Genomic DNA, 27,948 nt, shown 5'->3' with positions numbered 1-27,948 from the left:
CCCCTTTGGTTAGTCTTTTGTTTAAGTCTGCCGTTGTAATATTTTTTAATTTCCATATTACCCTTATAATAATTATTTGGAGAAAAATACTGTTAATCTTTCCCAACCTCACAATACACGAACAGCAGTGGCGTTAGCTGTTGTAGCGGCGGCGGACTTCCAAAGTCCTCCCTCTCTCTCTCCCCGGATCTCTCTTCTTCCCCTTCCCCTTTCTTTTTCCCGATTTCTTCTGTTTTCTGTTCCTTGCAGAAATAGAGCAGCGCATATAGTTGCTCAAGAAAGCAGTTGAGAAGCAATTACCTCTAGGCGCTGGAGATCAGTCGCTGCAGATGCTTTCTTGACATTGGCATCCACAGGTTCGTTTGATGCCCTTTTCTTGCTTTCTTCTATAAGACTATTAAGTATATCTTGGAATTCTTTCATAGACTCCTGATACAGCTGAACATGAGAATGTATTTCTTGGTCAGATCTTTGAAGACGCTCTTCAAAAATTCTAATTTTCTGTTGCACTAGCCTTTTTGATGATAACCTATATGCATCCACTTCTCCCAGTGTTTCTTCCAACCCATCAACCTTCATTCTGCGGTCATGATTTTTCTGTAACACTGAAATAGCTTGATTTGCTTTCTTGGTTGCCTTCTCAAGCAATCCTTGCAAAATTCCTATCTTCCTCCATAAGTCCTTACATTCAGATTTCAGCATGGAAAGTTTTAAAACATCGTCCTGAGCAATTGCTACTCTAGACTCCAACTCCTTCAAGTTAGCTAGCAAAGACGAGTATTCTTTCTCCAGTGTTAACACACATTCATTTGTTTCCTTGACATTATAGAGTTCTGCCTTAAGTAGTGATATATCATTTGGTTGTAGAAGCATTGGCACTGCTGGATGGCCTACACCTTGTAATTGCTTTAGGAGTGAATAGGATCATGATTGAGTGGGATTTAAAAATTCTGGTTGATGTTATCAATGGAGTTTGTACAGCCTCCTGGAAGCTTTGGTTTTGGTTTTTATAGGTACAAGAGTTCAAGAATAGTTTGGATTTCTTTTGTGTACATTTCTATAGAGAAGTTACGGAAAATTGTTTATGATTGCATAGAGAATCTTTTTTCCCACATCTAGAATTTGGCTAATGCAGATGGTCTTAGGATTCCTTTTCTAAGAATTCGTTGACTTTAGGTTTCTTGGACATATATATGAGTTGGGTTTCCAGCATTATATAGATTTTGAGGGGTAAGGCTTTACGTCCCCCCCGCCCCCCCCAGGTTTTTCTTGCATCTTAATAAATCTTCAATGACCACCCCTCCCTTGGGAGTAAACTTTGGGGTTAAAAAAATAAAAATAGAAATAAAAACACCACAAATGTGTATAATTTAATTACTACTATTATTATCATTATATAGAATTGTCATGTGCAAAATGTATCCAAAATTTTCAATGGTGTATCCAATTTAATTAATATCATAATTTAATTATTTTTTAATTTGATTAATAAAAAATCATAAATGTGTCTAATTTAGTTTTTAGAAATAATTTTTTTAAAATAAAACTAAAAGTTCTAATATAAAAATTCAAAAAAAATTAAAATAGAAAATTTTATAATAGAAATCATTATAGAAAATTAGTAGCATTTTTTTTTCAATTCTAGATGATCATAATGTATCCAAATTTTTCAATAATGTATCCAATTTAATTACTATCATAATTTAATTATTTTTTAATTTGATTAGTAAAATATCATAAATGTGTATAATTCAATTATTACTATTATTATCATCATCTAAAATTGCCACATGCAAAGCACGTGCACACTTACTAGTCTTTTTATAATGTAAAAATCGCACAATATCTAATGAGGGCAGATTTGGCCCTCCAGTGAAATTGTGACACCTGGCACCTCATGCAAATCAAGTGCAGCCTCTTGACAACTAGGTAGCTCGGGAATCTCGGGCAGCTCGGTAGAGCTTGCCACAGCTTGCCACTTACAGACAGCTCGGCATGGCTCGCCACAGCCAGCTTGGCATAGCTCGGGGAGCTCGGTATAGCTAGGGGCAGCTCGGCATAGGTAGCTTGCCACAGGTAGCTGGCCACTCCGCAGGCAGCCTGACATCTTACGAAGAGCTTGCCACTTAGGGGCAGCTCGGCACTTACAGGTAGCTCGGCATAGGCAGCTGGCCACTCCGCAGGCAGCTTGGTGTCTTACGAAGAGCTCGCCACTTAGGGGCAGCTCAGCACTTACAAGTAGCTCGACACTTAGGGGCAGCTCGGCGTATCGCAGGAAGATCTCCTGCTTGACAACCGTACCTGAAAGATCCGGAGACCTGCGCCCACGTCTCTCGCTAGGCGGCGTCGTGCCTGCCAGTCCTGAGAGCTGTCCCTTGATTGGCAGAGCCGTACTCTGTAGTAGCCGCCTGCACCCTCCACCTCAGCTCTGGCAGTAACGGCTGTGACAGAGAGATAGAGGCGATTACGCCTGACTTGACAGAGGCTGTTACGCCTGATTTGATAGGACACCACTATATAAGGACTCCGACCCCCAAAGACAAGGGGAGAGAATGAAAAAATGGAGGTAATCCCTGCTCTTTAGCTCTCTCATTTCTCTCCAAGCTCCCTACAATCAGAATGCTAACTTAGGCATCAGAGAGTCCCCACCGGGAAAATACCCCCGGGTTCTCTGATTTAGTTCTCGCAGGTTCCTCAGCTCCCGCCACCTACAAAGAGGAGGAAAAGATGGAGTTCTTGCATGTCCCTCAGCTCTCGCCGCCTACAAAAGAGAGGAGATCACCTCATGCAGAGGGCAGTCGGGTTGCGCTACACCAGGGAGCTCCACCATCCTCTGAGTTACAGGCCGCCTAGGAGCAGGTCAAATGACGAGTCCACCCAGGTAGCTCACCACCAAGGAGCTCGTCACCAAGTAGCTTACCACCAGGGAGCTCGTCACCAAGTAGCTCACCACTAGGGAGCTCGTCACCAGGTAGCTCACCACCAGGGAGCTCGTCATCAGGTAGCTCACCACCAGGGAGCTCGTCACCAGGTAGCTCACCACCAGGGAGCTCGTCACCAAGTAGCTCACCACAAGCCACCTGGAAGCAAGTCAAATGACGAAGTACTTAGCCAAAAATTGATACATCACAAAAAAAAAAAAATTGGTACGTGACCAGAAACGATTACATCAATATCCTATCAAAATTTTCTGTTAAAGAATGCATAAACCGCTGATAGGGGTTTCTTTTCCGAACAGAGGAGTACTTTGGAAGGCGATTTGGGACCTATTCATCAGTTGTTGGATTGGTATCTCTTATCTTGATCCAATAGTTAGAAATTGGGTTACTATGGGCCCTCAATTTGCTCCATAGATAACTTGTTTACATTGAAAAATCCCGAACACTTTATGCATTTCCCATGGAAGTATGCATGGCTTATCACATGACCATTCACTTTCTGGCCATTGCTGCCATTCCATATTTTTCATTTCGATACTGAAAAGGTATGGTAGTTAAAATACTGAAAACAATGTTCATCCAAATTCAGGTAGGAATTTGATTATTTTGTGGGTAGGGAAGTGGGAACAATTTGTGGATAGTAGATCCAGAGTGACCAATTTTAGCCCAGCTCGCCCCGGAAGCTCCTAGGTTAATGTTCACAGCCGGTCCCATGTTAGGTCCACAAAATTTTAGGCTGGGCTTTGGGCCCAATACTTCAAATCTGGCCCAGCCTACATATATTTCCATATATATTATTTATTTATATATAGATACATTATATTACGATATATTTATATTTTATAAATATATATTATAATATAACACCCATAGTACATATTTTATATTATATAACTAGCAGGGACATGTGTGATGCACGAGAAAATCTGAAAGATTGAATAATTTTATTTACTATTGATTAATTTATAAATTAATAACCAAAATTTTATAACAATTAACTAAAACTATTCAAATTTATTGTTAATATTTAAAATTTTAATAATAAAATAATTATTGTTAATTTAATATGAGCAAATATTTTTTACTAAATTTAATTTTGTTAATCATTTATAGTAATTTTAATAATTGTTATTATTTTCATTATTTTTAAATGAAATATTGATTGACTTTAAACAAATAAAAATAATTACAAAAGCTAACATTTTTATTAATTTCACTAATAATTAACAATTATATAGGAATGGCAATAGGGCGGAGCACCCCACCCTTGTCCTTGCCTTGTCCCTAGTGGTAAGCATGTTCAAGGCTAGGCAACCACTCCTTGTTAGGGATGGGGAATCCTCGAATTTCCAGCCCCATCCTCAATATTGGGCGAGTTTAGGGCAAGGCACCCACTCCTCATCAAGGATGGAAATTCCTCAAATTTTCCCCACCTGTCCCTAATGTTGGGTAGGTCCAAGGCAAGGCACCCACTCCCTATCAACCCAATATTCAATTTGATGACAAAATGATCAAAAGGATATATTGAGCATCAACCATATGGTAAATTTCTAAAAGTACACTAAAGTGTCTTTAATTTTCAAAAATGTAATTTATGAAAATTTTGGAAAATTTATTATAGTTGTGTAATTTTGAAAATTTATTTAAATTTATTTTTAAATTGTTATTAAATAATTTATTTTATGGTTCACTTTCAGAATTCCACCAATTTATCTAATATTTTCGAATATAGACTAATCAATAATTTCTTTTTTCCAATATTATACTAATTTATCTTAAAAATTTGTGTAATTATTGGTTCAATTTTCAGTTTTCCCTTTCCCATACTCATTTCTATTTTATATTTTTCAAATAATTTATAATGAAAATTACATAACTTTTCAATAGTTTTCCAAAATCTATCAAATGTAATAAATTTTTCTAAAATTTCTAAAATATTCCTATAATTTTCAATAATTATTTAATACATTTTAAATAAAATTTCAAAAATTTTCCAAAAGTACAATATTATATCTTTTAATTTCCAAAATGTTATTTTACGAAAATGTGGTTTTATGAAAATTTTTGAAAAATTTATTACATGTGTGTAATTATGGAGATTTATTGAAAATTATTTTAAATTGTTATTAAATATTTATTTTTATTAAGTAGTTTACTAACAAAATTACACTAATTTATCTTTTATTTTCCAATATAAATTAATTAATAATTTCATTTTCCAACATCATAATATTTTATTCCCCCATCTGCATTTAGTTATTAACTATAATAATAACAATAACTAAAATTTTATGTTTTTAGATAATTATTAAATATAATTCTCAATTTTATAGAAATTAGTTAAAGAGTTTTCAATTTTTATAAATGTTTTTAATTAACATGGATATAACAGCATTTACCCAAAATATTTAAAAAGTCATGATGAGTTAATTTATAATAGTATTTATTAATTTTTGTAATTTACTAACTGTGTTAATTAACTTTTGGTAATAACACTATTTAATACTCATTGAATATGGGTTCAATTAAATATTAACCACATCTAACTAATTTATTAATTAATATGAATACTTTAAGCGAGAGAGAGTGGATATAGATTGGGGGAGAGATTTTAGGAATTGATTTGAGACGGGAATAACATGATACGTTCCTAATGACTTAGAGGTGATATCTTAAAAGAGAGATTCTATGAATATTTTTAGGTAGTTGGGTTGGGAATGGTGACATGGCTTAATAGGTTCATAATGGCGACAGTTGTTCCCCTACGTTCGTGAGGAACAAATGCTTTGTTGAAGAGGTGGTTGATGTGCAACCCAAAACCAAAAAAATATGAAACCAAAACCACATAAGTAGAAAAAATATACAACCACAAAAACATCCTCATAAGTAGAAAATCCACCAACCAAGAGCTCTCACCTCAAAAGAGACGAAGGTAGCTTAGATGCATAGTAAGTACTACAAGTAGGAAAGTCGTCAACTTCATCTTCTTCCACTCATTGCTCTTGTTGTGAACTTAATCTTGTAGTCGACAAATGATTTATAGGGGCATTTGCTAGACAAGTCTTTTGGAATGGTTTTAGTCCAACGGTCAAGCACGAACACCTCTCAACTCTCTTCTTGAAGAAAGTAAATTTCCGCATACTCTGATGAAAACTGATGAACATTACATTGTAGACGAATTTGATGATGTCCATGATAAAATGGAACGATTCCTCTCTTGCAAAATTTTCGGTTGTAAGAATGGAATGATTCTTACAAATTTCATCAAAGAGACTGTTTAAAATCCACTACCGGCAGTTTAGGTTTTCATCAAAGAGACTGTTGTCCCCGATCATTCACTTTGTCCGAAAAAGGGGCTGATTCTATCACTATGATCACCCACTTAGGTGAATTCTCAGTTTGCCCCAACATATCCAGGTTTTGACCCCTACTAAGGATCTCACTGATTGGCATGTCAAAGACAACCCAATCCAACACCTAGTGCAGTACCATAATTGAGTCTAGGGGTTAAGTGTAACTTTCCAGTTTTGCCCATCTATCTCCAAGGTCCAGAGCACAATTGGAAACTGGTCAAGTTCAGAGTTTTAAGAAAACCCACAGTACATGTGCTTCGGGTTTTACCCTGGCAGTTGAGACAAGCCACCCCAACCGACTTAGCAACACATTAGTGTCAGCCTTGCCAGGATAAACCTCCCCAGGTCTATCCAACGGCTGTGAACATTATAAACTAACACGAGTCTCATAAGTATCCAGTTTAAGGGTATTACACAAAAACACACCAAATATAACATAAATCAATTATGTACTATTATTCATTTACAATAAATGTAAATGGTACATTAATCTGATTGGAGCTAAGGGCATACACTATCTAACAATGGACATATAATTGGATTTGGACCATTAGACATGGGCTCATAGGGTGTTTAAGGCATAAGTGATTAATGTTAAGTACTAATCGGCTGAAATGTTTAGGCCCATAACTTAATAAGTGATCCACTCTTTAATTAGAGTGAATTCAACCTATGGTCCCAACCCACTTAGTATGGGTTAATAGGTTCAATGACGGTTTGAACCAATTGGCATGTAGGACCCATGCCATACATGAATGTCTTCTCTCTTATCTTTTGAGAAACTAGAGACCTATTAGAAGTGGTTCAAAACAAAGTTGCATGTCTTCTAGTTTGATTAGACACTTGACTAGCCTAAACTAGTCAAACTAAGACTAAATTAATGGTCTATCTTAACCAAGCAAATTCCTAGTTCGATTGACTTTTTCAAGGTTTATTTATAACTTACTACAAGTCTATAAATACTTGATGATGCGCTATATTCTTGTTCCCTCGTGTCAATGACTGAGCCTAAACCAAGTTTTGATCTGGCAATGTCAAGCTGTATTACTAAGCTAGAAACTGTAGGTCTGAGTTGGAAAGGACTATAAAAAGGGAAGAGTTAGAGTGATTGGGTAGGTTTTACCTAGGAGGACACTCCGATGCTTAAGCCAGTAAGGAGATTTTAGAAAGGATATGTGAGAGAGTTTAAGAGCTTTTGTGTGCATACCTTTCAGAGTGATTCTGGGGTCTTTTTATAGATATTTGAGGTTCAATTGCCATTAGTCTTCTGCAGAGCTTTTTCCGCAGTTTGGGGCATGCTAGACTGTTAGTTGCTAGATCCGCGTGGTGGTTATAGGTCGTCCACGGGTCTTGTGGCGTATGGTTCGGCGAGCTGTTCCTATAGTCACAGTAACGGGGTTCGTGCGGGTGCGGCACGCGGAATGGTTTTGGGTGAGCTGGTGTTGTTAGCAGGTCGAGCTCGCCCCAGCTTAGCCACACACCTGATGTTAGTTTCCACGTGTTGGTTTGTCGGGCTGCCTTTTGCTGAGTTGGATGTTGTGTTGCCAACAACATCCACATGTTGGAAGTTGCACGGTGTAACCAAAATGCCCCTCATCAATTGCCCCCCACTCTTCAGCCGCTATCCAATAGGCAAAGAGAGTAGGACCTTTTGGGGCATTTTGGGCTTGCTCGCTTTGGCTGGTGGTTTAGTTCACCCGATTCAGGTTTGGTCTAGAACACTCTTTCTAGATAGTTCTTGTGCTAATGGCACGATTCCACGTGTGCGGGGTGGCAGGCTTTTCGAATTTTGAAGGCTTGCACGCCTCTTTTGAATTTTTTAAATGGGCGCATTAATGGGTGAAGCACGCATGCCGAATTCCTACTGTCGCCAAGCTGTCATGCACTGGCACTGCTGGATTCCTAGCAGCGCACTTCTGCCAGCTATGGCTCTCCATCTGGATTGTTGATTTCTCCATCCGCGAGCTATAAATACGGGGGCCCTCGAGGTCTCCACTCTATCACTGTTTTTGGATTTTTCTAGAGAGAGGAGACTGATCTGCAAGTGAGTTTCCGGTGCTGGTCTATTGAGGCGAGCTCTATTTTTTGTCGGCAAGCTATAGTTCCTTCTTCTCTCGAGTTTGATTGCTATCATTACAAGTCATTTTTGCATTTTCTGGTGAGTATTCCTTCTATCTTTTTGTCATGTCTCATAACTTAGCCGACAATAGGGTATCCGGCCGTAGGTCAGAAGAGGAGTCTAGTTCCTCCGGTGAAGATGCTTTTGAGTCATTTTTTGGTGGATAAAAGGGATGAGGTAGAGACCATGATAGGTTCATATGGGCGGACCCAGCTGTCCAGGGAAGAGATAGTTGAGTTGTGCCATAAATATGAGATTCCTGATGAGTATCAATGGATTGTGCCTGCTTCTAGCCATTATCCTTGGGGCCACGATAGAGAGGGGTTGTGTGTTTATGAGGAGTCTTTGGTGGCTGGCCTCCTTTTCCCCCTCCATCCATTTATCCTCGTTGTGTTGAGGCGTTATAGGGTGTCACTGGGTCAGCTCGCCCCTAATGGGGTTAGGATGCTAGTTGGGCTAATCAGCTTGTGCCACCACCGTGGCTTCCCTTTAAGTCTCGAGGCCTTCTCGGCTTTGGTGCAAATGAAAAGAGTTTTTGGCCCATTCTGCTTCTACCTTCGCTTCCGTAGCGGGAAGAAGATTTTTAACTTTCCCAACAAAGTTAGAGGCTGGAGGCAGAGATTCTTTTTTCTTGAGAAGGAAGGCGGTTGGGATGTCAACATTGCCTGGTACAGTAATCCTCAGGAAGTTGGTGATGAGTGCAAGGATGTCGAGCTATAGGTCGTTGTTCAACAAGTTTCCTAGGAATGCGTTAGAATTGAGGAGTTTCAAGCCAAGCCAATGCTTGTGTAGGCATGCCTGAGCCATATAGGTGGGTTGGTTGTCAGGTCGCACATCTACTCATTTCTTCTTTTTTCTAGCTTGGCAACTAATGTTTCTGTTTCTATAGGCATGGCGAGCTTGGCTTCTATGATGTTTGCTGAGAAGGAGCTAAGGTCTTCTCGTAAGAAGCACCGAGCTAATTGCAGGCTGCCCAGGAGGAGAGTTTCTTCATTTGGGACTCCTCCCATCGTCGACCTGGAGGGGAAGGGAGACCCGATGAGCACTGAGCAGGGCCCTTCGGATCCCCAGCTCACCGAGGGGGCATGGAAGGCAAGTCCTTATGTATCTGACATCCCCCCTTTCATTCCTTTCATTCTAGACATGAAAGTGATAGATCGGTCGAGTGATACCCGAGTAGCTCCCCGGATTGGCAGGGACATACTTCTTCCCGAGGATGTGCGTCGAATTGGCGAGATGGATCTTGCGAAAGCTGGGGCTCAGATGACCTAGTGCATTATTCAGGTTTTGTCATCTTTTCCTTCGTAAGGTTTCTTAGTTTCTTTCCGCAAGGTGCCTTACTTTGTCTTTGGTTTCACAGGAGAACTCCTATGGTTAGGCCTTGCTGGACCGTGCTCACTCTAGTGCAGGCTAGTGTTGGTTTGCTCAAAGTTGAGGTGTAGAAACTCGGGCTAGATTCGGAGGAAGAGCGTGTGGAGCGCTAGCGCTTGTATAATGCGAACCTCAACCTGCAGCGTGAACTGACCGAGTTGAACTTGAAGTGTGCCTAGAAGGTGTGTTCTAGAGTTGAGTGAGCTAGGAGGAGGCCATTGCTTCTTACTTGGAGTCTCCTGAGTACGGAAAGTAGCGGGTGCTAAATGGTATCCCCTCAATGAAGAGAGGGTTCAAGCTATGTCGCCGCTATCTCAAGTCCCAGTTTCTTGATCTCGACGTCAGCTCTGTCACTGCACGGAAGGTCCCGTGCGAGCTCATCATGTGGGTGGACGAGGAGCCTTTGACCCCAAAAGAGGAGGAGGAGGATGGCGAAGAGGGGGTCGAGGGAGAAGGCGACGAGGAGGCTCGGGATGATATCGGTGGTGACGAGTAGTCTGCTCTCCAGCTCGGTCGGCAGTTCCATGGTGGTGTTGGTGGTTTTCTCTACTATTCCGGGAGCTTCATGCTCCTGTAAGATTTCTGGGGCCTGCGTGTCCCGCATTGTCCGAAGCTATTCAAACTTTCCCTTTGTCTCTTTTTCTCTCTCTCTTTTTTTTTTTAAGCGGCCACTTGGTTTGCTTCTTGTAAGGCCATTTTTGCCCTCTTCCCCTTCTTGCTAATGGAAATAGTTGTTTCTTCTAGTACTTTATGCTTGCTTGATCAATGTGGTTCAGCTACCTTTTGTTACGGTGATACTTTTGCTTTTCTTTCTTACCGCTAACCGGGCTATCAGTTGGCTTTGGAGAGCTCACCGTGTGACTGTTGATTTATCACTGCTGAACAGGTTGTCGGTTGGAAAGCTGCTTGAAACACTACTTAAACAAAGTACCGACACAAGTTGTCCATGCTCCATGCTTGAGGTACTGCCTTACTTCAAGCTTCTTGAGCTCGTATGTGTTCCCATCTATGGTTTTAGAAACTCTATAGGGGCCTTCCCAATTCGGGCTGAGCTTCCCTATACTAGTTTCGAGTACCATAACCTTTCTGAGCACGAAGTCGCCAACTCTGAAGTTGCATTTTCTGACTCGAGATTTATAGTACCGAGCTACACGCTATTGGTATGCTGCTGTCTAAATGTAGGCAAGGTCTCTAGCTTCTTCTATCAAGTCGAGGTTAGCTCACAGCTCTTCCTCATTTGAGTCTTCAACATATACTTTAGATCGCAGAGTTGGAATCTCTATCTCAGTTGGTATTACAACTTCGGTTCCATAAGTTAATTTGAGTGGCATCTCACCTGTTACTGTTTTGACAGTGGTCCTATATGCCCATAGCATGCTGGATAGCTCATCCACCCACAAACCCTTAGCTCGAGAAAGTCGAGCTTTGAGTCCTCGTAGAATAGCTCTATTGGTGACTTCAGCTTGTCTATTAGCTTGAGGGTGTGCCACTAAGGTGAAGTTTTTTCTTATCCCCATTTGAGCGCACCAATTATGAAATTTAACGTCTTCAAACGACTTCTCGTTGTTTGAGATTAGTACTCTAGGTAGGCCAAACTTGCAAGCTATACTCGGCCAGAAAAAATTATGGACATTACGAGTTGTTATTATGACTAGAAGCTCAGCTTCTACCCTTTTGGTGAAGTAATCCACTACTACCACCAGGAATTTCTTCTATCCTTTAGCTGGTGGAAAGGGTCCCAACAAGTCTATGCCCCATTGCACGAATGGCCATGGGCTGGTCAAGTATCTCAGGTCGGTGGCGGGCTGATGTAGGATGTTCGCGTGTCGTTGACACTTATTACATCGTTGGACCAACTCGGTTGCATCTATTTTCATGGTGGCCCAGTAGTATCCTTGTTGTAAGGCTTTCTGAGTGAGGGATCTACCCTTATGTGTCCTCCGCAGAGGCCTTCGTGGATCTCTTGTAGAATTTGGCTCGCTTCAGCTCACCTTAGCCATCGTAGATAAGGTAGTGCGAAGGATCTCTTGTAGAGCAGCTCGCCTACTATCACATAGCAAGCTGCTTGTCGTTCTATTCGGCGAGCCGCGTTCTTTTTTGTTAGTAGCGTTCCATGTTTCCGGTAATTGTAGATTGGGTCGACCCAGCATGGCTCCACGTCGGTTATGTTGGCAACCTCCTCACCCCCTCTTTTTATTGAAGGGCGAGGTAATTCTTCGATGTAGATAGTTCGCTTCGTCGAGTCAATCGTGCTTACTAGTCTAGAAAGGGCATCAGCCTCTGTGTTTTTCGATCTCAGATTGGAGGTACCAAGAGTCAAAATTGGGAAGGAGTTCTCTTACTTTGGCCAGGTATGCTGCCATGGAGGGTTCTCGGGCTTCATAGACCCCATTTACCTGGTTCACGATGAGCTGCAAGTTGCTACAGACAATTATGTGTTTAGATCCCACTTTTTTTGCCAATGCCAAGCCTACTAGTAGTGCCTCGTATTCGCCCTCATTATTCGAAGCTCAGAATTGGAATTGGAGCGTGTACTCCAACTTTATATTGCTAAGTCCGTATAGCATTAACCCAGCTCCACTTCCGCCTTGGTTGGATAAGCCATCCACATGAAGTATCTAGGGCTCCTCGTCCCAGCCTGCTATCTCGCGAGCTGGGGGAGGTGTCGCGATGGATGTGGCTTCTGCTTCCAGCTCTATTAGTTCGGGCAATGGCGAACGGAAGGTACACTTGGTAATAAAGTCGAGCAAAACATGTATTTTTATCGCTGTGCGTAGTTCATACCAGATATCGTAGTCATTGAGCTCGACTACCCATTTGGTAAGCCTCCCCGAGACCTCAGGTTTCTGAAGAACTTGTTTTAGAGGTTGATCGGTTAGTATCACAAAGGTGTGGGCCTGGAAATAGGGTCCTAGCTTTCGAGCAGCTAGCACCAATGCGAAGGCGAGCTTTTCTATGTTGGAGTACCTTGTTTCAACGGCATGGAGGACCTTACTTACGTAGTACACTGGTCGTTGCACTTTGTCTACTTCTCTTATAAGGACTGAGCTAAATACCTCGTCGCTCGTGGAGAGGTAAAGTTTAAGCTTGTCTTCAATCTTTGGCCCGGTCTGTAAAGGTGGAGAGCTGAGGTACTGTTTTAGCTCGTCAAAGGCGAACTAGCATCCCTTAGTCCATTCGAAGGCTTGGTTTTTCTTTATAGCTTTGAAGAAGGAAAGACACTTCCCAACCGATTTAGAGATGAACAGGTTCAAAGCTGCTATTTGTCCAGTTAGTCTTTGGGTCTCCTTAACCAAGCTGTGTGGTCTCATGTCTAGGATAGCTTGGATTTTTTCGGGATTGGCTTCTATACCACGTTGGCTAACGATGTAACCCAGGAACTTACCTGAGGTCACACTAAAAGCGCACTTGTTTGGGTTTAATTTTAAATTATGTTTCCTCAAAATGTTAAACACAAGATTTAAATCAGAAATCAAATTCTTTGAATAAAGTGTTTTTACAACCATGTCATCTACATAAGACTCCACCTTACTACCAATTAAATCAGAAAAAACAGAATTGACTAAGTGCTGGAAGGTTGCCCTAGCATTTTTTAAACCAAAAGGCATGACCTTGTAGTAGTACAAGCCTGTTTTAGTGATAAAAGTTGTCTTCTCTTTGTCTTCTGGATCCAGTAGGATCTTGTTGTAGCTTGAGTAGGCATCCATGAAACTGAGTAGCTCAAATCCCGAGGTCGCATCCACCAGGCGATCTATGCTAGGTAGGGGGAAGTTGTCCTTTGGGCAAGCTCGGTTCAAGTCTGTAAAGTCTATGCACATCCGCCACTTGTCGTTTACCTTCTTTATTAGGACTAGATTTGCTATCCAGCTCGGGTATTGGACTTCCTTAATGAAGTCTGCTGCTAGTAGCTTCCCCACCTCTTCGTCCACTATGTGTCACCTTTTTGGGGCGAGGTTTCTCTTCCTCTTTCGGACGGGTCTAACTGTAAGGTCAACATTAAGTTTATACCAAGCATTTCAGCAGCTGACCAAGAGAAAATATCTAAATTATTTAACAAGAAGCTTACCAGTTCAGATTGCAGGGGTTCTTTTAGGCGAGCTTCAATCTGGAGCGTTTTCTCAGGTTTAGTTCGGAGACTTGGACTGCAATGGTTTCTTTAGTTGGAGAGCTCTTTCTTCTATGTTCTCTGGTGGTGCTTCCAGGTCAATATCAACTGTCATCTTGCCCTTGGCCTTCAGCGAAGCTACATAGCATTTTCAAGATTCTAGTTGGTCTCCTTGTAGCACTCCTATACCTGTGTCCGTCGGGAATTTTAGTGCAAGGTGGTACGTTGAGACCACAACTTACATTGCATGTAAGATCGATATTCCCAGAATTGCGTTATAAGGTGATGAGGCAGCAACCACCAGAAATTCATGTTCAAAGCGCACTGTGTGGGGCAGTGATCCCGCCTCAATTGGCACCCTTACTCTGCCAATCGGGCAAACTATCTCACTGCCGAATCCCACTAGTGGTATGTTGGCAGGATGCAGGTCGGCCTAAGTTCCATTCTCTTGAAAGCTTCTACGAACAAAATGTTTGCCGAGTTGTCTGAATCCACTAGAATCCTCTTCACTCTAAAGTCATTTATTAGTAGCTTTACGACTAGGGTGTCGTCATGGGGGTACTGGACCCCATGCATGTCATCCTTTGTAAAATAAATAACCTCCTCCTTTTGGGGGCGCTTGCATGGCTGGCTGTCTTCTTGCTCTAGTTCTCTTACCGCATTCTTTCCCACTAACATGGTGCAACCTACTATTATTGAGCCTCCGGTAATTACATTTATGGTCTTTATGGTCCCTTGGGCCTACCATTCTTGTAATTGCTGGTTTTGGGGAGTCGACTCCTGCTGTTTGCTGTTCTGAGGTGCCTCCCTGTTGGTTCCTACTTCGGGTTGCCGTTCATATTTGATGAAGCGCCTCATGTAGTCTCTTTTGATGAGGTTCTCAATTTCGTTCTTTAAGTTCCAACAATGCTCAGTATCGTGTCCAACATCTTTGTGAAAATGGCAATACTTATTTGGGTTTTGAGTAATAGGATCCCCCTCATCTTTGGTGGCCATTTCACGTAATCATTGGATTGGATTTGCATCAAGGTCTCCTTCCTCTTAGCATTCAATGGGGTAAACACTCTAGTGTATGTTGGTGGCATCGTTGACCATCGGCCTGATCTTCTGACTAGTGACCTACTCTTGCAGTGTGGCGAGCTGTTGTGCCTTCTCCTTGGCGATCTGCTTATCTTCTATAACTTGCTCATTCACTTGGTTCTACATGTACTCGCCTCTTCTTCAATACGATTTCTCTTTCCTGCTATGTCAGACTCTATCCCTACTGCTTCCTCTGCTTTGATGAAGCGGTGGGCTACATCAAGAAATTTTTCCATGGTGGCTGGAGGGTGTAGTTCGAGCTCCCATTTCATCTTGCGATTCCTCACGCCTTTCTTCATTGCTATGAGCTGCACAACGGGATCCAGGTCATGGACCTGTAGATGCTTCATGTTGAACCTTTGAATGTATTTTCTGAGCGTCTCATTTGACTTCTGGACAACGTTGAACAAGCAGGTCACTGATTTGGAATGTCTCTTACTAGTAGCGAATTGATTGATGAAGAGTTTGGCGAATTGATCCCAATTTTTTATTAATCCTGGTGTCAGTCTGGAATACCAAAGCCAAGCTTCTTTCTTCAGTGTCGTGGGGAATGTGATACACATGCAGGTGTCGTTTGCCCCATGGAGGAGCATGAAAGCCTGAAAGTTGTTTGCATGCTCCACTGGGTCTGTCTTCCTCCCGTAGGATTCTAAAGTTGGGGCTCAAAAGTTCTTTGGACACGGTGCTTTAAGAATTTTAGGTGCTAGTGGGGTTTCACATGTTAGGCTAGGTGGTTCTGAGAGGGAGACTATCCTACTGGTCACTACATTGTTCTCCCCATGTTGGGCATCGCCACTTGCGTGGGCGAGCTGCACCTTTCTTCCTGCACGGTGTGTGCACTTCTTGCTCTTCCTCCTGGTGCATTCGGTGGAACTAGCGGCATCGGTCCTAGTAGGAACCTCAGCTTGTCTCTTTATGGGGCCTGCTCATTCTGGGTTGTTGGGTCTACTCTGTCTGGGACCTGAATCTGACTACGTACCCGTGGGCGAGGTGGGTCTTTATTATTCGGGCCATTGTTCTGAGGAGGCAATCGCTGGCTACTCCTCGGAACCTCCTGGTTGTGATATGGGACCTGCTAATTGTTGGCTGGCACTTGCTGGCTGTTAAATGGTTGTTGCTAGCTATTACGCGGTAACTGCTGGCTATCTCGTGACACGAGCTGATTGGGCGTTGTAGGATGCCACTGCTGTTGATATTGTTGTTGTTGTTGTTGTTGCTACAGTTGGTGTTGATGTTGTTGTTGCTGTCCAGTAATGAAGACGAATCTGCTCTCCCATGACCTAATTTGCTCGGTCATGGTCTGAACACACTGTGCTAGGTCATTGAACTGTTGCACATCGACTATTGTGGGAGGTGCCGCAGGGTTAGCTATTGGGGGAGGTACATTCATGTTGCCTTGTGCTACAGCTGGTGGTAACAGAACGTCTATTTGGCCAATCATAATAGTAGGAATCTAGCCATTGATATTGTTGGCAGAAGGGTTGCCGGAAGATGCCATTGAAGGGTTTCTTAGAGAAGAATAAAAGAAAGGAAGAAATGAAAGAAGGGAATGCTAGTTTTTCGTTGTGTTTCCCATAGACGACACCAATTGATGATGCGCTATTTGCTCTCTTCCTCGTGTCAATGACTGGGCCCAAACCAAGTTCTAATCTGCCAATGCCGAGCTGTACTGTCGAGCTGGAAACTATAGGTCCGAGCTGGAAAGAACTGTAAAAAGGGAAGAATTAAAGTGCCTGGGTAGGTTTTACCTAGGAGGACACTCCGATGCTTAAGTCAGTAAGGAGATTTTAGTGAGGATATGTGAGAGAGTTTAAGAGTTTCTGTGCGCATACTTTTCAGAGGGATCCTGAGGTCTTTTTATAGCTATATGAGGTTCAGTTGCCATCAATCAACGTCTCTGAGTCTTCTACCGAGCTGCTTCCGCGGTTTAGGGCATGCTGGACTGTCAGTTGCTAGATTCGCGTGGCGGTTACAAGTCGCCCACAGGTCTTGTGGCGTATGGTTCGGTGAGCTGTTCCTATAATCGCGGTAATGGTGTTCGTGCGGGTGTGGCACGCGGATCAGTTTTGGGTGAGCTGGTGTTGTCGACAGGCCAAGCTCACCCCATCTCGATCACACACTTGATGTCGATTGCCACGTATTGGTTTGTCGAGCTGCCTTTTTGAGTTGGACACTGTGTTGCCAATAGTGTCCACATATCGGTAGTTGTGCGGGGTGACCAAAATGCCCCTCATCAATACCCATTAGAGGTTGGAATATGTTACACGTTCATCCATTTTGTCCTCCTTTCTTCATCACTTTGAACCACATTTAAGAAGGGATTTTTCAAGTTCTTCTATAAGAATTCTTCATTGATAGAGGTGATTTGGATGACCAAACATAGTTGTTCTTTAAGGAGATCGAGTCATTTAATATCAAAGGTTGCACCATTTTTAGTTGGATTGAATCGAGAGAAAGGAGATTGATTTCTTAGGTGTGAACACCACATCTGCTCTTGCACTTGTGAGGGCATTTTTATCAAGTAAAATTCTAACCTTTCTTGTAGTTTTAAATCTAATTTGATTTAGTTCAAATCCCAAAACTGACCTTGAAGAGAAAATCTAGTTTTCTCTCATGTGATTTTGTTATTTTCCTACTCAATTCATGGGTTCTTGAACCTTAGTTTTGAAAGTTTTTGAATAGAAAAATTTGTCCTAGTGAATGTCACAAATTTCATATTAAACATTATGCATGAGCATGTTACATAAACTTATTGTTGATATAATAATAATTTTTTTTTTTAAATTTGGATATAGTAGGGAGTGTTGTTCATGTAAATAATTGCTCCAACATCTATAATAGATAAAAAAAAAAGTTAGAAAAAAGGTAAAGCATATATCATAATACATTTATCTATGATAAGAGCAAAATGAAACATTCCTATAAAACATTTTTGCCAATATATTCTACAATACTATCAAAAGTAACAAAGTTGTATTTGTATAGAGGGATTTCTATGCCATTTTCGAATAACATATAATCTTTGTTCGCCTAGTGAGACTGTTAATCTATTCACACGAGTAGATTCCTTTTCCTGCACGATGAGCGTATCTATTCTGTAATATATATATATATATATATATTTAAGTGAAGATGCACCCTAAAATGGGGCTATCTATTTGATTGTGGATGCTCCTAGATCACTTCTTATGGTATCTTTGATGTTTCTATATGATGGATCTACACTTAGAAGAAGAAAGAACGTTGGAAGGATGGCAAGTTGATTTGATTCTCTATTCACTGTTGTTAAAGGAAGAAGACGAACATTGGATTCTCTTGCTTGATTCATTTTCTTTTTTGCTTGCGAAGTTTAGTTGATAAGAGTATGCACTCAAACAAGGAAAATGATAAACAATAACTTAGGTGAGTAATTCTTATTAGCAATTTGGAAAGGAGATGGAATAGTTAAGTTCTAAAGGTCAACCGTTAATGGAAGTGGTGTTTGGAAACAAAAAGCTCTTGGTCAGTGTTCGAAAGGTAGGAGACGGTGAATAGAAAATTCGGCAAACACCACGAGAAAAGACAATAAAGGTTCAAACTTCAAAGTATCAACATACCTCAATACGAATGAATATGCGTATCGGGGGAATTGATCACACACTCCCTTTTTTTAGTTTTTTTTTTTTTTTTTCAAAATCTCACAAGGGGTTAATTTTAAATTTGCCTACCCCTAAATATCGAAAACCCCAAACACCTATTAATTGGCCAATCGCCGATACAATACAATACGCCCAATGCATGACAAAATTTTGAACATTGACAGCAACCAAACTCCATCAATCAAGAGAAAGACAAACCAGCAACAGCGTTACAGGAGTACCATTCAATACTTACATGGTAGACTGTGGATGTATCGACAACTATTCAAGCATTAGTTATTCAAATTCAAATTTGTCTAATTGACTTTCTCACATTAAATTCCCCTAATCACTATAACCCATAATTTTTTGGTATGAAAAATACAAATAAGAAATATGATCCTTGGTCTTTAGGTTGAATTGTTGAAAGACAACAAATTCACCATTACTCTGCTCCGATTACTTGCCATAGTTACATGGATTTTGAATCTTCAAGTTTTCTCTTGGTGGATGTTGTCAACAGGATCTACCACCTTGTGGAATCAAGAGTATTTCCCCTCAAAATACCACTGTGTCAAGCATGGTCCCTAGAGTCTGAATTATGTTTGATGACATCAAATTGGATACGTGCTCTTCCAAATGCTTCTTCGCATCCTGCCTGCCTACATTTGCGATAGCAAGCTTTTCAGGAGGCAATTCATCTTCTTCCTGGACTGCCTTGTTGTATTTTATGGCCAAACTTAGCATCTCCTGATATTTCACCAACATAAAACTTATTTCAGTACTGAGCTATATATAGTTAAGTATAGAAGTTTCCAAAATTATGTTGGTTAATTTCACACTAGAAACAGAATAGGAAGTCAGCTTGAGAGAGAAGTAGAATAAGAGAGTTATCAGCCACAAGAGCTCAACTAGTTTTTCAAGTAAAAAACACATGCTACATAGAAGAATTCAAAAATATTGCAGCGGAGAAAAAATGCCACCTCAAAAAATTCAACTTCCTTTACCTGGACAATTTGCTCGTTGGTCTTTGAATGGATATCAAACCGCTGTAGTGTCAAGCCATCTGTCCACTTCTTTTTGTGTAGGTTTAGTAACATCTTCTCCTCAAGTTCATTCTTCCTGTAGTTAATGGCAATCGAGTAGTAATGCCGGTTCAACCCATGGATCAACGCCTGTAATTGATCATAAAAGAAAAACAGTCATATTGTGAAAACTGGTTGGTGTATAGATCAATAATATCTTAATAGGGGCACAATTGCATGCCCTTACCTGGATAGATGGCTTGTTCAGATGTCCAAGGTTGGAAGTTGTTTGGCGTGGCTCTTGGCCAAGCATCATTGTCTGTGGGTTGATCAAGCGGAAGGCATCAATAACCACCTTCCCTTTGACACTCTGAATTGGATCCACCACCACAGCAACAGCCCTTTGATTCAGAGCCTCAAAACTCTGCGATACATAAATGAAATGAGAACACCACTGGAATCAATCGACATTAAAATCTTAACATAAAATGTAATGTAACTCTAGGAACTGAATAAAGGCATGAAACCATGTATCTTCAATCCATTCCCACAGGGCCATTCAAAAATTGAGAAAGACTGGCTAGTAAGCGAACAAATATTAGATCTGAAAACCATAGTGCTGTAACGCCTCCTTTCTAATCTTGGATACCTTATTATGTGCAACATATAATAGATATGATATTACTTTTTATTATTGATGACAATATTTAACATGTAATAATAGCCCAAAATCACCACATCCAATGCCATTTCAGAATACATACAACCTATAAACTGCATTTATGGTTTTTAGTATAAGTGACATAATAAAAAGAAATTATTTAAGCAACAAAACTACCTGTTGTGTATTTATATCAACCCCAGAAAGCCAGCAGCCAAAGCCAGGATGTGAATGGTACCAACCAACCACCATTTCTGGTCTGCAATGAAAAAAAAAAATTTAACAGAAAAGAGAGAAAGGGGGATGGGGAATTAATCACAGAGATGCTTATGAAAGCAAAAATAAGAAAAGGCAGAATGCAGAAATATGCATGTCCAGAAGGACCTAATATAAAACCACTGCTCTTGTTTGTCTTCCAAGCACAAATTAAGACATGTTTTAGGATCAAAATCACAGTACTATGCAATGATAAGAATTAAGAAGGCATATACCCAAAAGATCATTTAATCTGGTAAATCATAAATGTATGAGTCTTCAAATTAGAGACATAAAAATTACAGAGAAATTGGTGGAATTACATGATAATTAATGGAACAGCTCCAATAAGGAAAAGATTGTCAATAACTAAAACTGCCAAACCATGGTTACGTACAAACGACAATTTATGCATTTTTCAAAGTTCGATGCATTTGCAACAAAAGCTTCCTAGGAAAAATTAATCCAATAAAGAAGCTCTTTTATAAACTACCAAGTCAGTTCCACTCCACCAAAGAGAGTAACCGCATCTCCCACAAATCAATCTATTTGCTCTATTGGATACTTGTTTGATGTATCCTATCTCACCTCCCAGGTCTTTTGGCTTATGTAGATTCAAACAAAGCCAGATTGTCTTCCTAAAGTTCCATGCTTCCAAGGACAATCAGAAATAAGAAAAACATATGAAGTAAGAACAGAAAAAGCACATACAAGCCCATAATAACAAAAGTTAAAGCTATTCTTTTTACCAGTATCCAACAATCAGATTCTCACCACTCAAAAACTCAAAGATGGTCCCCCATGTTTCTCAAGAACTGAGGAATTCCCTTTAACCTAAATCCCTAATTGTTCCAATATTCTTTGCTACTAGTGGAAATAGAGTATTTCACAGCACCCTGAACATATTTATTAGGCCCATTTCATAATAGCAACAGTTAATAACAACAGGTTTTGTGCCTTAAATAATCCATACTTGATTTCACAGCACCCTGAACATATTTATTAGGCCCATTTAATAATAGCAACAGTTAATAATAGCAGGTTTGTGCCTCAAATAATCCATACTCAGGATCAGATGGAACTACCACTGCTGATAACAAGCACAAGCTAGCTGCCATTACCAAATTGCAAGAAAAAACAATCATATTCAAGTATGACATATACCCAAGTATATGTGGGTTGTGGGTCCAGGGTTCTGTTCTGGGAAGACCTTTGGTGGGGTGACTCTCCTTTTTGTTCTCTTTTCCCCGATCTTTACTTGATTTCTGACTATAAGAAGAGACCTATCTCAAGTTTCATCACCTTGAGTTGGGACTTTGGGTTTAGGAGAGGTCTAAGGGATTGTGAATATGAAAGCTTATTAAACCTTTTTGATAACCTCAATTCAGCTTTTCTAGTCCAATCTTTGGAGGACACTAGAGTCTGGTCCACTTCTTCCGATGGCTCTTTTTCCTATGCTGCATTCTTTAACTCCCTTGTGCATTCTTTTGGGGGGGGGGGGGTAGAGGATATCCCAGTGAAAGAGATTTGGAGTAAGCCCATTCCACCCAAAGTTCAAACTTTTTGGGAGATGTTCCTCGGAAAGGTGAACACCTGTGATATGCTTCAAAGGAGGAGACCTCATTTGTGCCTCTCCCCTCATGTGTGCTTTCTTTGTTTTGCGAATGGTGAATCCCTCTCTCACTTACTAATCAACTGTCCTTATGTGCTTTTTGTTTGGAATCTGTTTGCTCTCTATTTGGTTCCAGGTGGAGCTCCCCACAGGATGTAGTGAGCCTCTTCAGCCCAAACTTCCTAAGGCAACCAACAAAGAAAGGAAGAACAATGTGGAAATCAGCGAGGGCAGCTGTGGCATGGACAATTTGGGAGGAAAGGAATGCAAGAATATTCAATGGCCAATGCAGACCAAAGGAAGAGTTGGTAGAAGCTGTAAAGATAAAAGCTGCTCATTGGATAAAAACACTCAAGCTGTTCCAAAGCTTCTCTGTGGCTGATATCCTGCGGGCTTGGAAAGAAATGGCATGTTCAACTAAGAAGAAAGAAAAGATGGTGATGGAATGGAAACCCTCTGTTGCAAATAAGTTAAAGTTGAACTTTGATGGCAGTTCCATAGGGAATCCGGGATTGGCAGGTATATGGGGTGTGTTCAGAGACTCAACAAACAAAGTTCTGGCTATGTATTCAGGGCCTATAGGGGCAGATGACTCCATAAAGGTTGAGCTTCATGCTCTTTTGCAGGGATTAAAACTTGCCAAACAAGCAGATTTTAAAAATTTGGAGTTGAAGGAGATTAAAAACTGGTGATTTCTTGGTCCAGTTTCAGAGGTAACATTCCCTGGATTTATAGACATTCCTTGCAAGAGATTGAAAGTTTAGCCAGGGAGCTCAATGCCACTTTCACTTGGATTAGAAGGACTGCAAATGGGATGGTTGACTCACTAGCAAAACAAGGAGTGTACAGACAAGATCTATTCTGGGCAGTTCTGTAATTCCTTTCGATTGTTGTGTTTTGTGTTCTCCTGCTGGCTATAATCTTTTTTTCATTTTAATAAAATTATCCTTCTTTACTGATCAAATATGATTCTTCTTATGGGAGCTTGTAAGCTAGACAACTCTAAATCTCCTCCTTGATAATTGAAGGTGATTCCAATAATGCAATCAAATGGTGCCCATGGGGGCTGGTGCATTACCTTAGTGATATAAGAAAATCCATGGATATATCCAGGCTAGATGGATGAGAGCTCAATGCCATGGCTGACTTGCTTGCCAAATCAGCTATTGATAAGCTATCAATTATGCCATTAAGTTACTACCTTGGTTCAGAATGTCTTAAGATTTCTTGTAGTTTTTCTTGTCAGATTTGAGATTCCTTAAAAAGAGAGGAAAAAAATGATCTGGCATAATACTTGAGTCATGGATCTCAGATGAAGGGAATTATTTCTAAAAAGTCAAAATAGAAAGCGGGTTCCCTAATCAGTACAGTTCTTGCATCTTTCATTCCATTTGGCAGGAAAAAGTAAATGTAGAAGAAGATATACTTCTTAGATCTGCGAACCAAAAGAAAAGATCTTTGATTGCGTGGTCCAATCTGACTTTGTAATTCATAGACATTGAAGCATATAACTGAGAGTGAGGAAGATCTCTATAGACAAGTAAAAGAACCTGTAGTAGAACATCAACCAAGGAGAACTGAAGCCATTTATCCCAAACCCATGAGAGATGTTATCTAATTTGGTAGTAAGCACTTTTGTTTTTCTTTGTTTTCGGGTGCTGTCTCATCACCCTGATCTGTAATTCCCTTTCATTTAATAAAATTTTTGCCATTTACTTATCTAAAAAAATATAACTTTGGCATCTCATTTAATAATGATGTAGACAGTTTTTTTTTCTTTTTTTTTTGATAATTGAAAATTTTATTAAAAACATCATAGATAAAAGCATTACAAATATCCCTTGGAGTGGTGTGAGGTGCAGCCTCTCCCACAAATAGAATTAGGACATCACATCATTAGCCACTCTCCCTACCCATTCTATTCTTAGGTTCATATTTCTTGTTAGCCACTTGAACTTTTTAATTTCCTCCCTAAAGCACCACATTACTGACTCTGGTTCCTTCAACCATCACACTACCACCTTAGAATCACCTTCAATCAAGCATTCTATGTTCAACCCATTTGCAATCCGAATTCCTTTGAAAGCAGCAAACAATTTAGTCTTTATAGAATCTCCAACGCCCATTGGTCCCAAGAAGAAAGACAATACTTTTCCTTCCTTATCTCTCATAACCCCTCCAATTTCAAAAGGGCCTAGATTACCTTAGCTACTTCCATTAAAGTTTAGCTTGACGTAATCTTCAAAAGGAGGTGTCCAAACCAAGGTGGCCCTATTTTCCTTAGTATAGTTTGTTGCCACAATCTTCCAATGAATAACCCTAGTCATTACACATTCCTTGATTTCTTGCGCATTTCTCTCCCTTTCTTGGAAAATTCTTGCATTCCTTTCCTCTCATAAGGTCCAACTCATTACTGCTCTCATACACCTCCAAATTATTCTCTCCCTTCTCTTTGACTAGGCAAAGGTTGATAAATCAAATAGCATAGTCACATCCATTGGCAAGTTTCACCTACACCCAAACAAAGAGAAAACAAATCCCAAATGTCTGCAGAAAAAGGACAAGATATTAGTAAGCGATAACAAGATTAACCATTAGTTTTACAAAGAAAGCACCAATTCGGGGAAATAAAAAGAAAGGGTTTCTTCTTTTGCAATAAATCCAAGGTGTTTACTTTCCCATAAAAACACATTCCAGTAGTAACTTTAGGGGGAATTGGCTTGCACCAAACTTCCTTAAAGAGAAAGAACTGACGATTGGGAGACTAGTAAAGGGAGATGAAAAGCAGGTGCAATAAAAGAGACCTTTAGAATAAGGAATCAAAATCCTTTTGTCCAGATTATTAGGTTCCAATCACACTCTATCAAGTTGTAAAAGCTCAATCATGGAAACAGATTCTTCACCCATTAACCCCTATGGGAAACCAAAATCCCAATTGAGACCCACAACATGTGAAGAAGTAATGAGGAACTTCAAAATAACCTTTTTTTTGTACAAGGAAATAGAACACAATGGTGGAAAAAGGTCCTTAAGAACAAAGTTACCAACCCAAACAAACTGCCAAAGTCATCTGACGAGATACACAAGCATCCCAACCATTTTCCAATCTGCCATGAATACAAGCTATAATCCCATGCCACAATCTCTCACTTTCTAACGAGAACCTCCACAACCACTTCCTACAAAGAGCTAAATTCTTTTTAATCATACTTCCAATCCCCAACTCACTCTCTTCTTTACTTCCACACACGACCTCCCCCAACTCCCATAAGAAACCCCTCATCGCTTTCTCAAGATTGTCTGCTTCCCTCAGTGGAATCCTAAAAATAGAAAGAAAGTAAATTGGCATCTTAGCTAGCGTGGATTTTATCACAACGATCCTACCTCTTTTCACACCTTTCTAAAATTGGGTTCCAAAAATAGCTTTCCTTAGGGTTAGCACCTAAGACCTAGATAGGTTATTGGCCAACAAGTGACAGAACACTCCAGGCAAGCTGCTAACAAGTCTACACTCTACAATTCCACCCTCCAAATCAACTCCTGCTATACAGTTTGAAATTTTGTTAACATGAATAAAGAATGATTTGTACAACAGAATGCATAAGGTCTTGCTGTGCTAGTTAAAGATCAGATCCCAACTATTTTCAATTCTGTGTGTACATCATTACGGAATGTCCCCCTCCCCCCAAAAGCGTGGTGCTCTATGGTGCTCTATTCACCCCTTGTTTTCCCATTGGATCAGCCAAGCTGTTGGCTGTTCTTTGCACCCATGTAAAAGCGACACCCAGCTATGTTGAAAGATGCCTGATCTCCCTCATCACATGCCTGTATTGCCAAGAAGATTGCTTGTTGTCTCTTAGCCAGCCCATAATGATGTAGACAGTTTGCCATCTCATTTAATAACAATAGTATTCATCTTTCTCTGGAAACCTAGTAACATAAAATACTAAGAAGAACAAAATGTAACTAGTAATATGTAGTGAGGAGAGAAGTATTAAGCTGACACATTTAAAGATTTTCTTTGAGAAAGATAAGTTATAATAATAATAGAGAAATTGGAACGAATACATCAGACAATGTACAGCAGAAAAGAACATAACAAACTCCTTGATGATTATAAGGGTATGGTCCGATCACTATACAAAAGTAGCCAAATGATCTCAGCGCAAGATAAGGTGCAATTTTTTATCAGCAACAAAATTAAGGAGATTTTATTAATCATAAGATAGAGAACCGCCTTGGCTATAAGCTAGCAGAAAGGAACAAGTACAAATACAAGCACAGATGAAATACTAGAAACAAGCTAACTAGAAAATAAACCAAAGGTCAACTAAATTGATCAACATAAAGTTTTCTTTTTTTTTTTTTTTTTGATAGTAAACATAAACATACACATCAAGGGAAATCAACATATCCTTATACAAACCATGTTAGGTCAGTTACATAAGTCCTGTTTTGACTATCAATAAAAAGAATCATGTTTTGTCATTAGACTTTATAAAGGCCTTTGTAACCAAAATCGATATGAGAGGCCAAAATATATTTAAGTATGTCACTGAGTGAGAAGGAGTTTAAAGAAGCAAAGAAATCTGAACCCAGCTATTAGTTCCAACATAATCAGGTTCAGTGTACCAGCACCTCCCAAGTGCACTTGGCAGTCTTGGCTGGGAAAACATCCAATGATAATATACAATTCAGAATTGGAAATCGATAGAATTCATGCTGCAGCTCCGGAGAGTGTTGTTAGTTGCCAATTTATACTCTTTTATCGATGTCAGCAGTTCATACACCCAACATATGCAATTTGAAGAAAAGACACTAAGCTATATGCATTAAGCATTAATAAGAAAAACAAGAGAAGTTATTGATCAAAAAAAAAAAAAAAAGAAAAACAAGAGAAGCGTTCTTCCTGTTATATACATAATTTTCAAAGTAACAGTATTTAAAAGCAAAATAAAAACCAAGAAAAAAAAAAAAAAGCATAATCACAAGCTATGGATGGTGAAATCCAAGTGAAGTACCTCCCCGTCTGCTTGAGCATATCAAGCATGTTAGTTTGAAAGACGTGATCAACGGCCTCAACACTAACACCAGTACCACTTTGAGGCATAGCAAAAACGTCCACGACGCGGACAGTGTACTCATCTACAAACTCACCAAGCATCAATCCCATGACTTCCATGGGAACACCAGCTCTTCCTGTCATACCATTAACCTCGACAATTTTAAACCATATGATACATCAACGGACGAAAAGAACAAACAACTTACATAACGGAAACAGTACTACAAAATCATCACCTATCAAAGAAAATTCTAATATTTACACCACCGAGTATGTCTAAAAGAACCCTAATTATACATTCATACTTAGTTAAACCAACGAATCACGAAATTCAAACTCCATATGTAATGTGGGGATAAACGATCTATAGGATTGATACCGTGTTTGAGCATCTTGAGGAGGGCAAGCGAGGAGATGTAAACCTGCTCGGAGGAATCGAGGAGGGGAGAATCAGGTGGAGGGTGTCCCATCCCACCTGCACCCGAGAAAATCCTCTGCAATCTCTCCATTCTTCTTAGACCCTGAGATAACTTTCCTTGCCCCTGCTACTATGCTTTGTTCTTCTGGTTGATCTGGGAAAGACTGGAATCAGATTACAGTTTTCATCGAGCAGCTTCCAGTTGTGGACTGGATGGAACTTGTAACCTGGAAGAACTACTATCTACTACCTGCTACCTATCCTCTCTCTCTCTCTCTCTGTGTGTGGAATGGACATGTGGAGTACTCCCCAAGTAACGCAAATGGCC

The 27,948-nt window shown here is 40.2% G+C and overlaps 2 protein-coding genes and 1 long non-coding RNA gene across 3 annotated transcripts in view; 1 reads left to right on the top strand and 2 right to left on the bottom strand.

Annotated features, from left to right (window-relative positions):
* Positions 1-1,139, bottom strand: part of LOC104610595 (putative starch synthase 4, chloroplastic/amyloplastic) — a 33,024-nt gene extending 31,885 nt beyond the window's left edge. The window contains exon 1 of the mRNA XM_019199967.2: positions 301-1,139. The gene's annotated coding sequence lies outside the window, so the exon portion shown is untranslated. The remainder of the gene's footprint in view (positions 1-300) is intronic.
* Positions 81-27,948, top strand: LOC148800866 (uncharacterized). Its single transcript, XR_016068589.1, has 2 exons — positions 81-356; positions 22,274-27,948. It is a non-coding gene; the product is annotated as an uncharacterized LOC148800866 (long non-coding RNA).
* LOC104610605 (26S proteasome non-ATPase regulatory subunit 14 homolog) lies at positions 18,754-27,716 on the bottom strand. Its single transcript, XM_010277311.3, has 6 exons — positions 27,582-27,716; positions 27,159-27,336; positions 20,448-20,529; positions 19,857-20,033; positions 19,592-19,759; positions 18,754-19,334 (listed from the first exon to the last, which is right to left on the bottom strand). The coding sequence occupies exons 1-6, from the start codon at positions 27,709-27,711 to the stop codon at positions 19,143-19,145; spliced, it is 927 nt and encodes a 308-aa protein (XP_010275613.1). The 5' UTR covers positions 27,712-27,716; the 3' UTR covers positions 18,754-19,142.

This window comes from Nelumbo nucifera, chromosome 4 (genome assembly GCF_055504915.1).
Source record: "Nelumbo nucifera cultivar China Antique chromosome 4, China Antique-T2T, whole genome shotgun sequence".
In the NCBI taxonomy this organism is placed as follows: Eukaryota; Viridiplantae; Streptophyta; class Magnoliopsida; order Proteales; family Nelumbonaceae; genus Nelumbo; species Nelumbo nucifera.
This window is presented reverse-complemented; position numbering and strand designations above follow the sequence as displayed.